Below are 12,962 nucleotides of genomic sequence, written 5' to 3'. Positions count from 1 at the left end.
GTCCTTGAATTACGATTGGTTGATCAGTGACCATTCGAAGCTCTGACAGACACAGACGCACCAAAGCTACCGTATTTTTCGGAGTATAAGATGCAACTTCCCCCCCCCCCTAAAAGAGTGTGAAAATGTTGGTGTGTTTTATACACCGAATACAGCCATTGTTGGCCTCCCAAAGCTCCACCCCCGCATCTGATTTTTGCAAAAAATGGACCGTTTTTCTACAGGCTTCAGCAGGGGTGGGGGAAGGCATATAACACCTCTCCTGCACGAGCTGCACTGGCTTCCTGTGGCCTACCGGGTGCGCTTCAAGGTGTTAGTTACCATCTTTAAAGCGCTCCATGGCACAGGGCCTAGTTACCTGCGGGATCGCGTTCTGCCCCATACATCCCTGCGACCTATCCGCTCGCACAGAGAGGGACTTCTCCGGGTGCCGTCCTCCAGAGAGTGTCAGAGGGCGGCGCCCAGGAGTAGGGCCTTCTCTGTGATGGGCCCTACCCTTTGGAATGACCTCCCCCCAGACATTAGGACAACAACTGATCTCCGCTCCTTCCGCACGAAACTTAAGACCCACCTGTTCCGACTAGCCGGCCTGGCTTAATTTTAGAGCTTCTCCACCTCTTGGGCATTTTTAATTTTTAATTTAATTTTTAACTTTAATTAGCATTGGGGTTTTTAATTGTTTTAAATTATTGTAATTTATGTATTTATTGTTCCACCTCCTCCATATTGTATTGTTGTGACCGCTGCTGTTGTACGTCGCCCCGAGTCCCTTGGGGGAGAGGGGGCGACTAAGAAGTCAAATTAATAAATAAATAAATAATAAAAATGCCCCCCTTTTTTTGCAAAAAAACGGGGGCATTTTTGGCTTTCCCCAGCCCTGCTGAAGCCTGCAGAGTGCTCCTGGGAGCTGGGGAGGACAAAAACTTTTTTTTCTTACTTACCTCTTCAAAATCTTGGTGCGTCTTATACACTGGTGCGTCTTATAGTCCGAAAAATACGGTACTTACAACCAGATTCAAACCTCCCATGGCTGTGTCCACCCTGGAATGGGACAACTGGCCACAGCAACTCACTCTGGCCCCCTTACCAAAGCCAACTCGCTCCGGGACAATTGATCAATCCAATTTAATTGTTTAAAATAAATTTTAAAAAATGATTTAATTATTGTCGTTCAGATTTCATTTCGTCTCTCTTTTTGCATCCTTTTCTTTAGTGACTCTATTCCATCATTTCTTGGATAGCAGTATAACTCTTGTCCTCCAGGAAGCTGTCCCGCAGCGAGCTGGCCATGGCAAGTTGCCCATGGCCTCAAGATAATTGTCATAGACCCTGTCCACCCATTCCCCCCCCAGGGTCACATGACCACAGTTTTGGCGCTTGGCAACCAGCTAGCATTTGCAGCTGTTTGCAGCACTCGTGGTCACGTGACTGCAATTTACGATGCTTTTGCTGGAAATCAGCATTTGCCATGGTTGAGAAACACGGTTCTAGGATAGTGCTCTGTTTTTTTCAGCATCCCCTGCTAAAAAGTCTTTTCATTGAAGATAACTTTCTAGCCAAAACCTATAGTGCAGTGATGGCGAACCTATGGCATGCGTGCCACAGGTGGCACGCGGAGCCATTTGTCAGGGCACGCGAGGCGCTGGCCAGCTGAGTTCACCCTTTTTTAAAGCCATTTTTCGCCCTCCCCAGGCTCCAGAGGCTTTATAGGAGCCTGGGGAGAGTGAAAAGAGCCTCCCCTGCCCCCCCCCCGGGACGCCCTCCAGAGGCGTCAGGGAAGATTCCGGACAGTCCCTGAAGCCTTCGGAACGCTTAAAACGACCCTCCGAGCAAACCGGAAGTCACTTCCGGTTTGCTCGGAGGGTCGTTTTAAGCGTTCCGAAGGCTTCAGGGACCGTCCGGAGGCTTCCCTGACGCCTTCGGAGCGCTCAAAACAACCCTCCGAGCAAACCGGAAATCACTTCCGGTTTGCTCGGAGGATCGTTTAGAGCGCTCCAAAGGCTTCAGGGACTGTCCGGAGGCTTCCCTGACGCCTCCGGAGGGCGTCCGGGGGGGGGGGGCGGGGGAGGCTGTTTTCGCTCTCCCCAGGCTCCTATAAAGCCTCTGGAGCCTGGGGAGGGCGAAAAAAGCATGTAAAAATGGGGGGGGGGGGTGTCCACGCTTGTAATGCGCGCATGCGCACTGGGGGTCGCGCATTGCATTATGGGTGCGGCACGCCCACACATGACCCCCCTGCGCTCCCCCCACTTATGGCACGCAAGCCAAAAAAGATTAGCCATCGCTGCTATAGTGTCACAGTCATTAATAACCCCCTCCTTAACCCTGAGGGAGATGGGCGGTTCAAAACTGTGAAAAATAAATAAATACAGGTAGTCCTCGATTTACAATCACAATTGAGCCCAAAGTTTTTGTTGTTCAGCGAGACATTGGTTGAGTGAGACTTGCCCCATTTTACGACCAAGGTCGCAAAAAGTAATCACATGACCCTGGGACACAGCAACCGTCATAAACATGAGCCAAGCATCTGAATTTTGATCACATGAGCATGGGGATGTGTTAAGGTAATGATGATTTAACAGCTGGCCAGCTGCTATAAAGCTGTAAACCGAGATGATGAAATGAGAATGACTCAGGAGGGTTACTGCCACTTTAAGAGGCTGTCTATATAAGAGAGGCCATGTGAGGGCAGTTTTTCTCTGTGTGTGTGCTTCTGTGTTATAGTTGAAGACTGATTGATGGCCTGATTTTGCCTAGTACCTACTTACGTACGTACGTACGTATGTACGTACCTACCTACCTACCTACCTACCTACCTACCTATATAATTATATATATGTATGCCTTTTAGATAAACTACTGTTTGAAAGACAAAACCTCTGTGTACTGTATTTTGCTCCTGGGTTGTTTCAAAATAGTAGTCACACTGTGCACACCCTGACAGGATGCTGCAAAGGTCGTAACTGTGAAAAATGGTCATAAGTCCCTTTTTTCAGGGCCACTGTAACTTTGAACGGTCACTAAACAAACTGTTGCAAGTCAAGGACTGCCTGTAAAATAACAACCCAAGTTAGCTAATTATAATTTGAAGAGTCTCTAAACAAATGGTCATATGTCAAGGACTATCTGTACTACGGAAGATCAGTTATGACACTGCATTCATATTAAGTATGGAGATAGTAAAGCATTAGAAATTGGCGGGCCTATTAATATAAGAATGTTGGTTTATGAGGCCTTGTACACAGGAGAGTTAAAAAGAATAAAACATTGCTTGGACTTGCTATGACACCGAGGGATTCCTAGAGAGGCGTCCAAGATGTGCCAAAGTATCCAACTCACCTTCCTTCGTGTCCTGAGGACTGTGTGCGCCGCCTGTGAAGGGACACCATGCAAAATACACACGTCATGAGAATGACTAAAAAGTTAGCAAGGTAGCTTTCTCTCTCTCTGTCTCCCCCAATGTTAAGTCCCTGAGGTGCTTTTTCAAGAGGCAACTGAAGACGCGCAACGTCTTCAAAGGAAAACAAAGGGAGTCCAGTTGCCTCTTGAAAAAACATCTGGATGACTGAAAATCTCCATAGACATCCAATGTAAGGGCTCCCCTTCTATGAAGTAGCCTGAAATAAGGACGTGTCCCCTCCACTTACGGCATTCTCAAGAGCCTTTCTGGAACTGAGCGGCATATACATGGCAGGTAAAGGTAAAAGTTTCTCCTGTCCAGTTGTGTCCAACTCTAGAGGGCAGTGATCATTTCTGATTCTTAGCCAAGAGAGCCAGCATTATCCAAAAGACACTTCCATGGTCATGTGCCTAGCATAACTACAAGCCGAGGTGCACAAAACGCTGTTACCTTCCCACCAAAGTGGTACCTATTCATCTACTCGCATTTGCATGCTTTCAAACTGCTAGGTGGGTAGGAGCTGGGATAAATAACAGGAGCTCACCCCGTCAAGCAACGCTCGGGTCTTGAACTCAAGCTGTCAGTTTTCCAACTGCTGAGCTATTGTTTGTGTAAACCCTCACATCGGGGTGGAATTGGGGCAACTGAATGGAGCTAAGTGTTTAATGGCCAGATGCCCTTCCTGTCGCCCATGCAGAGTTCGCAGGAAATTATTACTCATTGTGCCTAGAGAGAGAAATATCTACTGTTACCTATGCTCAAACTCACAGCCTCCTGATTGTGAGGTGAGATCTCCACCTCTAGGTCACTGCACCACTCTTATGCAAGGCAGAGATAGATAAATAAAGCAAATTTAAGTGGTAAACTCAGGCACTGGAATTAGACTGTGCTATTATAGTGAGTTATATTCTCTTAATTCTGCTATTGTTAGAATGGCATTTTTATTATGCGCCTATTTCAAAACCACCCACAGCCCAACCAGATAAATTCCACCAAACACATTAATAAACCCATCCTCTCCAAGCTGATACTCCTATTGCCAATTCTTCCAATAGAAGGGGATCCAGAAGAGACCCGTTTGCTTTCTGGATCTCTGAAACAACACGAAAGGACTTAAATTCTTGTGGGCCCTGGCTAAACAGGGGGAATGTAGAGCAAGAGGGATTTAATAGGGGCTCACCTGTATCTGGGCTGCTCAGAGGATTCGGAAGGAGACCTTTCCGGCACGGAGAGAGATGTGGAAGAGAGCGTGGTGGCTATAGAGGCGGTAGTTGCTTCTTCGAAAGAGGGAGGGGTGCAGGGAAGAAGATCGGGCCGGCCTGTTGTGCAAATGATGAAGAGAAAGAAGAAGAAAAAAATAATATTGAGGTGGGGTAAAAAAAAAAACCTGTAATCTTCGCAAATGATCCTTGCACTCCTCAACAGTCCTGATCATGTTACAGAATAAGGAGTGCAACCGATTCATAATTTCATTTTTTTTTAAAAAAAAAATTGAAGCCATTTGTGGTCCTCCTTTGCGGCGGACAAAACAGAGAAATGTGAAAGTCCATTTCTGCTCAGGAACAGGACTTGAGATATTACATGGCACTTGTTTCCCAATGAACCTTACACTCCCTTGAGAGATTTTTCAGGAGCGGAGAGCATCAACAACAAATATTTAACTAGCCTTCTAAAATGCCCAAGGTAAGATAGGAAATTCTTCTGGTTCCGCTCCCATCTCTTTTCATGCTTCAACATTGCTGACTTCTAAATACCTCCCTCAAAATCCATTTGTATAAATTATCTTTTATACATGGAAATGCAAACCACAACTCCCAAGAGCAAAATGCATTGAATTAAAAAGAGGAGAGGAGAGGAGAGGGAGAGGGAGAATGAGAATAATTTATATAAGATTAGAGCCCTGCATTAGAACCTCAATGTAGAAATTATTTCTATTGGGGCTGCTAACTCTCTTCTGTGCTGAGTAAGGTTGTCATTACTCATTTCCCCTGGGGAGTTTTTTCCGCCCCAAAACCCTGTCTTGAATAATATACAGGTAATCCTCGGCTTGCGACCATAACTGAACCTGGAATTACAGTCATAAGTTGTTGTGGTCATAAATCGAGGCATCCCATCACCAGATCTGATTTTTTAAAAAAAACATTTTTGGAGTAGTCATTAAGCCAATGACTGATTTTGGTGGTTTTGAAGTGAATCCATTTCCACCAATGAGAATTTTTTTTTTTTTTTTTGCTGGAAACTGGAAGTAAATGGCACATAAATAAATAAATAAATATTTATTCCTTAACCGCACCCTCTCCCGAAGGACTCGGGGCGGCGTACAATGAAACATATGAAATAAATATGTGGACAAAACAAACATATAACAGAGACATATACCGAGACATACACAAGGAGGAGGTCGGCTGATGAATAAAAAACAATTAGAATACAGTGATTAAAAAACCCCTAAATAATTAAATATAATTAAAATACCCAATTAAAAACCCGTCAGGAGCGATATGGTTAGATCAAAGTTGAGCCAGGCCAGCTGCTTGGAAAAGGTGGGTCTTAAGCTTAATACGAAAGGAGCGGAGGTCAGAGGTATTCCTAATATCCGGAGGGAGGTCATTCCACAGGGCTGGGCCCGCCACAGAGAAGGCTCTACTCCTAGGCGCCGCCCCCTGACACTGTCTAGTGGACGGCACCTGGAGGAGGCCCTCTCTGTGCGAGCGGATTGGTCGCAGGGATGTATGGGGCAGAATACGATCCCGCAAGTAACTAGGTCCTGAGCCATGGAGCGCTTTAAAGATTGTTATCAAAACCTTGAAACGCACCCGATAGACCACAGGAAGCCAGTGCAGCTCGCGCAGGAACGGTGTCACATGGGAGTACCTAGTACTCCCCATAATTACCCGCGCGGCTGCGTTCTGGACCAACTGTAGCCTCCGGGTGCATTTCAAGGGAAGCCCCATGTAGAGAGCGTTACAGTAGTCCAAGCGAGACGTCACCTGACAAAAACATTTGCAAACCATGGTCACATGACCACAGGATGGGTGCAAACAGCCATAAAGGTGAGCCAGTTGCTAAAAACCCCAAATGTGATTACATGACCAAGGGGGTAGGTGGGGAGGGCAGAGTATGTGTTGGTAACTTCCGAAACAACTTGTAAATAGCTTGGGGGAGGGAGGGAGGGAGGTTGCTCAAATTGCCCGCCTTGACCCAATGCCACTAAAATGCCTTGAAAAATTAACTCCCAGAATTCCAAGCCAGAATCATTTTGACCTGCTGATCTGAAGGGCCTTAGTTTGGGGAAGAATGCCTTAGATCAGGGGTCTCTAACCTTGGCAACTTTAAGACCTGTGGACTTCAACTCCTAAAATTCTTCCAGAATTCCCTCACCAACCATGCTGGCTAGGGAATTCTGGGAGTTGAAGTACACAAGTGTTGTGGTCTGCCAGCAGCCAGCAGAAGATGTTGGAAGATGTTGGATAGCCATTTGCCTGAAACGGTATAGGGTTTCCTGCCTAGGCAGGGGGTTGGACTAGAAGACCTCCCTTCCAACTCTAGTATTGTATTGTATAGAGACAGACAGTGAGGAGGTTGGGAAGGAACAAGGGGCCAGTCCTGGGGGCTGAGGAAAGTGCAGACGAAGGCTCTGCATCAGAGACAGAGAGGGAGCTAGACAGCAGTGAGGCAGAGGAACAGCTGGAGCCTGTTCCCAGTGTGCACACAGCTGCCAGAAGACAAGAACAACTAAGAAAGCAGGGTCGACTTAGGAGTAAAGCCACACCTTGGAGGTGATTGGCCCCTTCCATAGGACACAAAAGAGGAACGAATGGGGAGGGGGCTTTTGCAGGAAACAATTTGTTCAGTCAATCATTTCAAGAGTGGAAAGTTCTATTTGTGACGATAAGAGACTCTATGCCAGTGATGGCAAACCTATGGCACGTGTGCCACAAGTGGCACGCGGAGCCATTTGTCAGGGCACGCGAGGATCCTTTTGAGCACTCCGAAGGCTTCAGGGACCGTCCGGACGGTCCCTGAAGCCTTCGGAACGCTTAAAACGACCCTCCCAGCAACCCGGAAGTCACTTCCGGTTTGCTCGGAAGATGGTTTTAAGCGTTCCGAAGGCTTCAAGGAAGCCTCCAGACGGTCCCTGAAGTCTCCAGAGGGCCTCCAGGGGGGCGGGGGAGTCTCTTTTCGCCCTCCCCAGGCTCCTATAAAGCCTCTGGAGCCTGGGGAGGGCGAAAAAAGCCTGTAAAAATGGGGGGGTGTCGCGCGTTGTGCACGCATGCACACTGGGGGGGTCGCGCATTGCTCTATGCCAAGTTTTGCCTTATCTTGCATTTGGAAACTAGCTATTTGGCAGCTCTCCAAACAAGATAAGGTTTGTGTTGATAAACATTTCTCTGAAGGACTGTTTGCTAAGCCTTACGGACTGTGAATGAAAGTAATTCAGTCATAAAAGGGGTTTTGCCAAGACCAAGACTCTGCTTCTTGCTTTTTAAGGAAGCCTGGGTCAGAACAAGAAGTCTTAAACTTGCCAAGGTTGTGGAGACCCCCTGCTTTAAGTCATACCGCCTTTTGATAAAAATCTGGGATATTTCCGCTGCCAACGCTTCCACAGTTGGGAAACGAAACAGAATCGTCTTTTGCAAGTCACGTACAGGAAGGTTTTGGTACCATCTTTGGCCCATTTTGCATGTATGCTCCCAATGGGACAAGCATAATTAAGCAGCAATTGGAGTTATCGCTCCCAGTTGGCTTTTCCTGTTGGTAGAAATAGCTGCAATCCGGAAGAAATAAGCAATCTAGCACAGCTTCTAGATGCCTTGAATGTCACAGCTGTGGCCACCAATGCCGAGAGGAACCAGGTTCAAACTCCGGTTTATGATTATTCCTCCAAGGTCCCTTCCAACTCTGTTATTCCTATTCTATTCTATTTTATTCCCATTTCCTATTCTATTCTAGCCTTGTGAGAAAAAGGAGCCCAGAGCAGATAAAATGCTTAGTGCACAAGTGACTGAGGGCCCTTGGTACTCTGAGCTTGTTTTCTTGCTGACATTTCATTACCCAAACTAGGTAACATCATCAGTGCTAGTGAGAAGTGGGGTTTGCTCTCACTTCATATTCTAATGGCTGGAAATTGACTGGAATTTGGAAACTGACTGGAATTAACAAATGACTGGAAATTTCTCTGAAGCTTTCCTTGGTCCAGCAGGTAGGAGATGCCAACTGGGGGGGATTAAGTTGCCTGTATGAAGCAGCTTGTTTGATCATAGGCCAGTGGTGGGCAACCTTTTTTTCCAACTGAGCCAAATCTCGCCAAAACCACGATTGAAATTTATTTTGAGAGCCACATTTTTAAAACCGAAAATACATAGGATGGTACACTGTTTTTAGTTTCAATAAACTCTGGCATTTGAAGCACACAAGCCTTAAAGCTGTCAAGTTACAAGGTCCTTGCATCCCTAACCCTTTAGGGAAAAAAACCCAAGAGGTCTTCAAACCTGACAGCTTGAAGACTTGTGGACTTCAACTCCCAGAATTCCTCCTCCAGTCATGTTGGCTCAGAAACTCTGGCATTGAAGCATGCAAGTCTTAAAGCTGTCAAGTTGCAAGACCCTTGCACCCCTAACCCTTTAGAAAAAAAAAACCAGGGTCTTCAAACCTGACAGCTTGAAGACTTGTGGACTTCAACTCCCAGAATTCTGAGAATTGAAGTCCACCAAGGGCATCAATCATATTAGCCCAGGCAGGGATCTGCAAAATTGTCTCTTAAGACTGGTGGACTTCAACTCCCAGAATTCTGAGAATTGAAGTCCACCAGTCTTAAAACAGCCAACTTTGCAGACCTCTGTGTTAGCCCAAAGCCTGGCGCTGGGCGGGCCTTGCTCCCCCATTGGTGGAGCCCCAGGAAGCGAGGAGGGAGAAAAAGAGACGGAGGCCAAGGAGCTTCTCCCCCCCCCCCCCCCGCAAAAATCTTATCAGGGAGCCGGCGGGCAGTAGCAAATTAGCTGATCACGCGGTGTGATCGGCTAATTTGCTACTGCCCGCCCGGCTCCCCGGTTAGATTTTTGCTGGGAGGAGGCAGGGGGGAAGCTCCTTAGCCTCCGTTTCTTTTTCTGCCTCCTCGCTTCTTGTCCCCGCCCGACTTCAGGATCCTCCCTAATCATTGTGGGTCGAAAAGAAAAAAGGGAAAGAGGCACTTGTTTTGAAGTGCCCGAGAGGAGGGAGGGGAGCGGGCGCCCGGCACACAGAAGAGCCACATTAAAGTGTGTAAAGAGCCGCATGTGGCTCGCGAGCGGCGGCTTGCCGACCACTGTCATAGGCCATCTTGGCTTGTTTCCACTCTACAAGCGGAATGACCTGAAGCCCGCCATCTCTTAAAAGTTCTACTTTCTACCAACTAACAGAGGGACAAATGAGTGTTCTTACCTTCCCCCCTGTCGTGGTTAACTTTAGCACCTGCAAAAGCATAGCAAGAAGTTGAAGGAATGGTAGTGGGATGGTGGGACCTACTGGCACTACGGGTGGGAGGGGGGGGAAAGGGTTGAGCTAAGCCACTAAGGCAGCTTTCTCCAACCTGGCACCCTCTCCAGGATGCCGGGACTACAATTCCCAGAATTCCCCAGCCAGTTAACTTTGCTAGGAATCCAGGGGATGGCAGGACCAACCCATTTCAAGGAGGCCAGGATGGGGAAAGGCTTGACTGGGCCTTAGGAGCGGCTTCAGAGGGGTGGGGGATCGGAAAGAAGGCCCTGAGTGGCCCACCATACCTTCGTCATCTAAGGTGGGGTAACTCCTGGCTCCCCGGAGGTCATACTGCACTTCGTCCTTCTCCGAAGGAATCTGGCTGGCAGAGAACGCAGCCATTGGGCCGGATGGCTTAACGGCTAACAAGGCACTCCGTCCTTTCTTTGAGGGAGATGCTTTCAGGGCTGCAGAGGAGAGTGAGGGGTTTAGAGCAATGACGAGCGTCGTAGAAGAGGTCAAAGAGGGGGGGGAGCAAGGAGGTTCTGTTAGAAGAAAAAAGCTCACCCTCCCCTCCCCTGAAAATAACGGGCATCTTCTCCCCCTGAGATTTTAAGAGGCTTGGGACCAAACTAGTAAGCCATCTACTAATTATCACCTGTTTGGCTACTAACTCTCTTTTTGTATGGAAGCTTTATACCTGGAGAGATTGTTTCTCAACCTTGGCAACTTTATATAATGTGTGGACTTCAATTCCCAGAATTCCCCAGCCAAGGTTGAGAAAAACCAACTTGGAGAAAGCACCAGAAAAGAGATTTATAGAGGCTTATTTTAAAAGGTCATTGTTTTTTCTGCTAAAATAAGAAAAATCTTTACTTCTTTTTTCTTCACCACAGTTTGTTTGTTGTATTGGATTTATATGCCGCCCTTCTCCCAAAGGACTCAGGGTGGCGTACAACATTAAAAAACACATATCACAAAAGTTAAAAGGAAATTAGATAAATATCCAAAAAAACAAACCCAATTAATATGACAATAACATTTAAAAAAATTAGATAAAATTAACAGGCAGGCCGGCTTGCTGGAAAAGCCAACTTTATGTCAGGAGTGGGCTGCTACAGGTTCGCTCGGAAAACCAGTAGCTAATGTTATGGCCGGGTCAGAGAACCTCCAAATCTCACCCCTGGCTGGCCCCGCCCACCCTTCCCCTCCCAGGAGTCTCCACATGGTCCGTTTTGGATGCAAGGTAAGTGCAGGGCCTGCGCAGAGGGCTTAGGGAAGGGAGAAAACGAGCCTCCCATAGGAGCACAGAGGAGGCAGTTTTCGCCCTCTCATAGGCTCAACGAAAGTCTCCGGAGCCTGCGGAAGACAAAAATGGCCCTCCCGCCGTGCTGCAAGAGTCCAATTGGCCACGCCCACCATGGCCACGCCCACCCAGCAACCGGGGCAGAGAACCTGTTGCTGAACTACCCTTCTGGGTGGTTCCTCCAAGGTTATTATCTCCATAGCTGCCTACAGGTGTTTCTTTAACCAGCAAGAATCTTCGACACCCCCCACCCCCACATAGCATTGTTAACGACTCCGATGAAAGCAGCCGACACTTACAAGAGCTTTTCCTGAACACTGTATTGGTCATGAACTTGAAGAACCTTTCTGCATAGAAGCTGGGCCTGTGGACGGACACCGTGTCCTAGGAAAACAGGAAAGGGGGGAAAAAAGCGGTTTTCGTAAAAATGTCAGGCGTTACAAAACCATGGCTCTGAAAAAAAGAAACCGCGGGAGTCATTAAAAAAAAAATGCTATCCGTATACTAGAATATAAATGCAGACTATGGATGTTTTGAAAATGATTCCAAGCAAACACCGCCCCTTTCTGCTGCTCATTAAAGCAGCTATGTTTAAGCCCCGCCTAAGGTAGATGCACTTTTTCCCCGAGTTCAACCAGAAACTAGAAGAAAAAGGCTTTAAGGCAGGGGATGTCAAACTAGATTTCATTGAGGGCCGCAATAGGGTTGTGTTTGACCTCAGGGGGGCGTGGCCAGGGGGGCATGGCTCGTCACTCGGGACGCCTGCGGTGGCCCGAGCGCTCTGCAAGCCAAAACGGGCTCCCGAGCTCTGTTTTCGCCTGCGATGTCCTCTTGCAATCTTCTGCCAGCAAAAACTGAGTTCAGGATGGCTGTCTACAGCCCTCCAGAGCTCTGTTTTTGCTGGCAGAGCCCCATGGGCCTTTGCTGTTTCCAGGTCAGCCCCACTGGCCAGATCTAAGCACCCCACGGGCCAGATCCAGCCCCCGAGGCCTTGAGTTTGACACCCCTTCTTTAAGGAATAGCCAAGAACTCCAACCTAATTTCTATAAGGAGACAAAAAGGTCTCTGCAGTTGTGTGCAGAGACATTCTGCAACCCATACAGTAAGCTTAAACCAAATCCGTACACAAACGGAACAGTCTGTATGCAGAGGGTGTAGATTCTCCAACTCTGGAGGTAATTAAAAAGAGCATGGACAGCTACTTTTCAACGATATTTTGTTTGCCTTTCCTGCCTATGGCTGGACTAGATGATCTTTGGGATCACTTCCAACTCCATCATTCTATAGACTTGAATTGAATGTCTGCAGAGTGTTGGACTAGATGATCCTTATGGTCCTTTTGAATTCCGCACTGCTACGATTCGGAGTCTGTGAAACGTTAAACAGCTGTTTCCTAGCTATAAGGCTTAAGACGGCTTTCACCAATAAGCAATGATTATGGACTGATTTGCAATGGACGGCTGTGAAGGTTGGACCATAAGACAGGCTGAACACCAAAGAACGGAGGCCTTTGAACTCTGATGCTAGAGAAGACTTCTGTGAGTCCCTTGGACTGCAAGGCGATCCAACCGGTCAGTCCTAGAGGAGATCAACCCTGCCTGCTCTTTAGAAGGCCAGATCCTGAAGAGGAAACTCAAATACTTTGGCCACCTAATGAGAAGGAAGGACTCCGTTGAGGGCAAGAGAAGAAGGAGACGACAGAGAATGAGGTGGCTGGATGGAGTCACCGAAGCAGTCGGCGTGAGCTTAAATGGACTCCAGAGGATGGTAGAGGACAGGAAGGCCTGGAAGAACATTGTCCAT

The 12,962-nt window shown here is 47.5% G+C and overlaps 1 protein-coding gene across 5 annotated transcripts in view; it reads right to left on the bottom strand.

Moving 5' to 3' along the window:
- The window catches only part of PIP5K1C (phosphatidylinositol-4-phosphate 5-kinase type 1 gamma), an 88,921-nt gene that overhangs the window by 16,217 nt on the left and 59,742 nt on the right, over window positions 1-12,962 (bottom strand). For 2 of the 5 annotated variants that reach the window (XM_081958858.1, XM_081958861.1), the window contains exons 11-15: window positions 11,459-11,543; window positions 10,159-10,320; window positions 9,818-9,847; window positions 4,578-4,716; window positions 3,337-3,369 (exon numbers count right to left, since the gene is read on the bottom strand). In XM_081958858.1, the coding sequence (XP_081814984.1) occupies window positions 3,337-3,369; window positions 4,578-4,716; window positions 9,818-9,847; window positions 10,159-10,320; window positions 11,459-11,543 (449 nt within the window). The remainder of the gene's footprint in view (window positions 1-3,336; window positions 3,370-4,577; window positions 4,717-9,817; window positions 9,848-10,158; window positions 10,321-11,458; window positions 11,544-12,962) is intronic. The other 3 variants (XM_081958860.1, XM_081958859.1, XM_081958862.1) reach the window with 3 other exon arrangements.

This window comes from Natrix helvetica (assembly GCF_964273705.1).
Source record: "Natrix helvetica genome assembly, chromosome: 1".
Lineage (NCBI taxonomy): Eukaryota > Metazoa > Chordata > Lepidosauria > Squamata > Natricidae > Natrix > Natrix helvetica.
The sequence above is the reverse complement of the archived record's forward strand: the minus strand, read 5'-3'. Positions and strand labels throughout refer to the sequence as shown.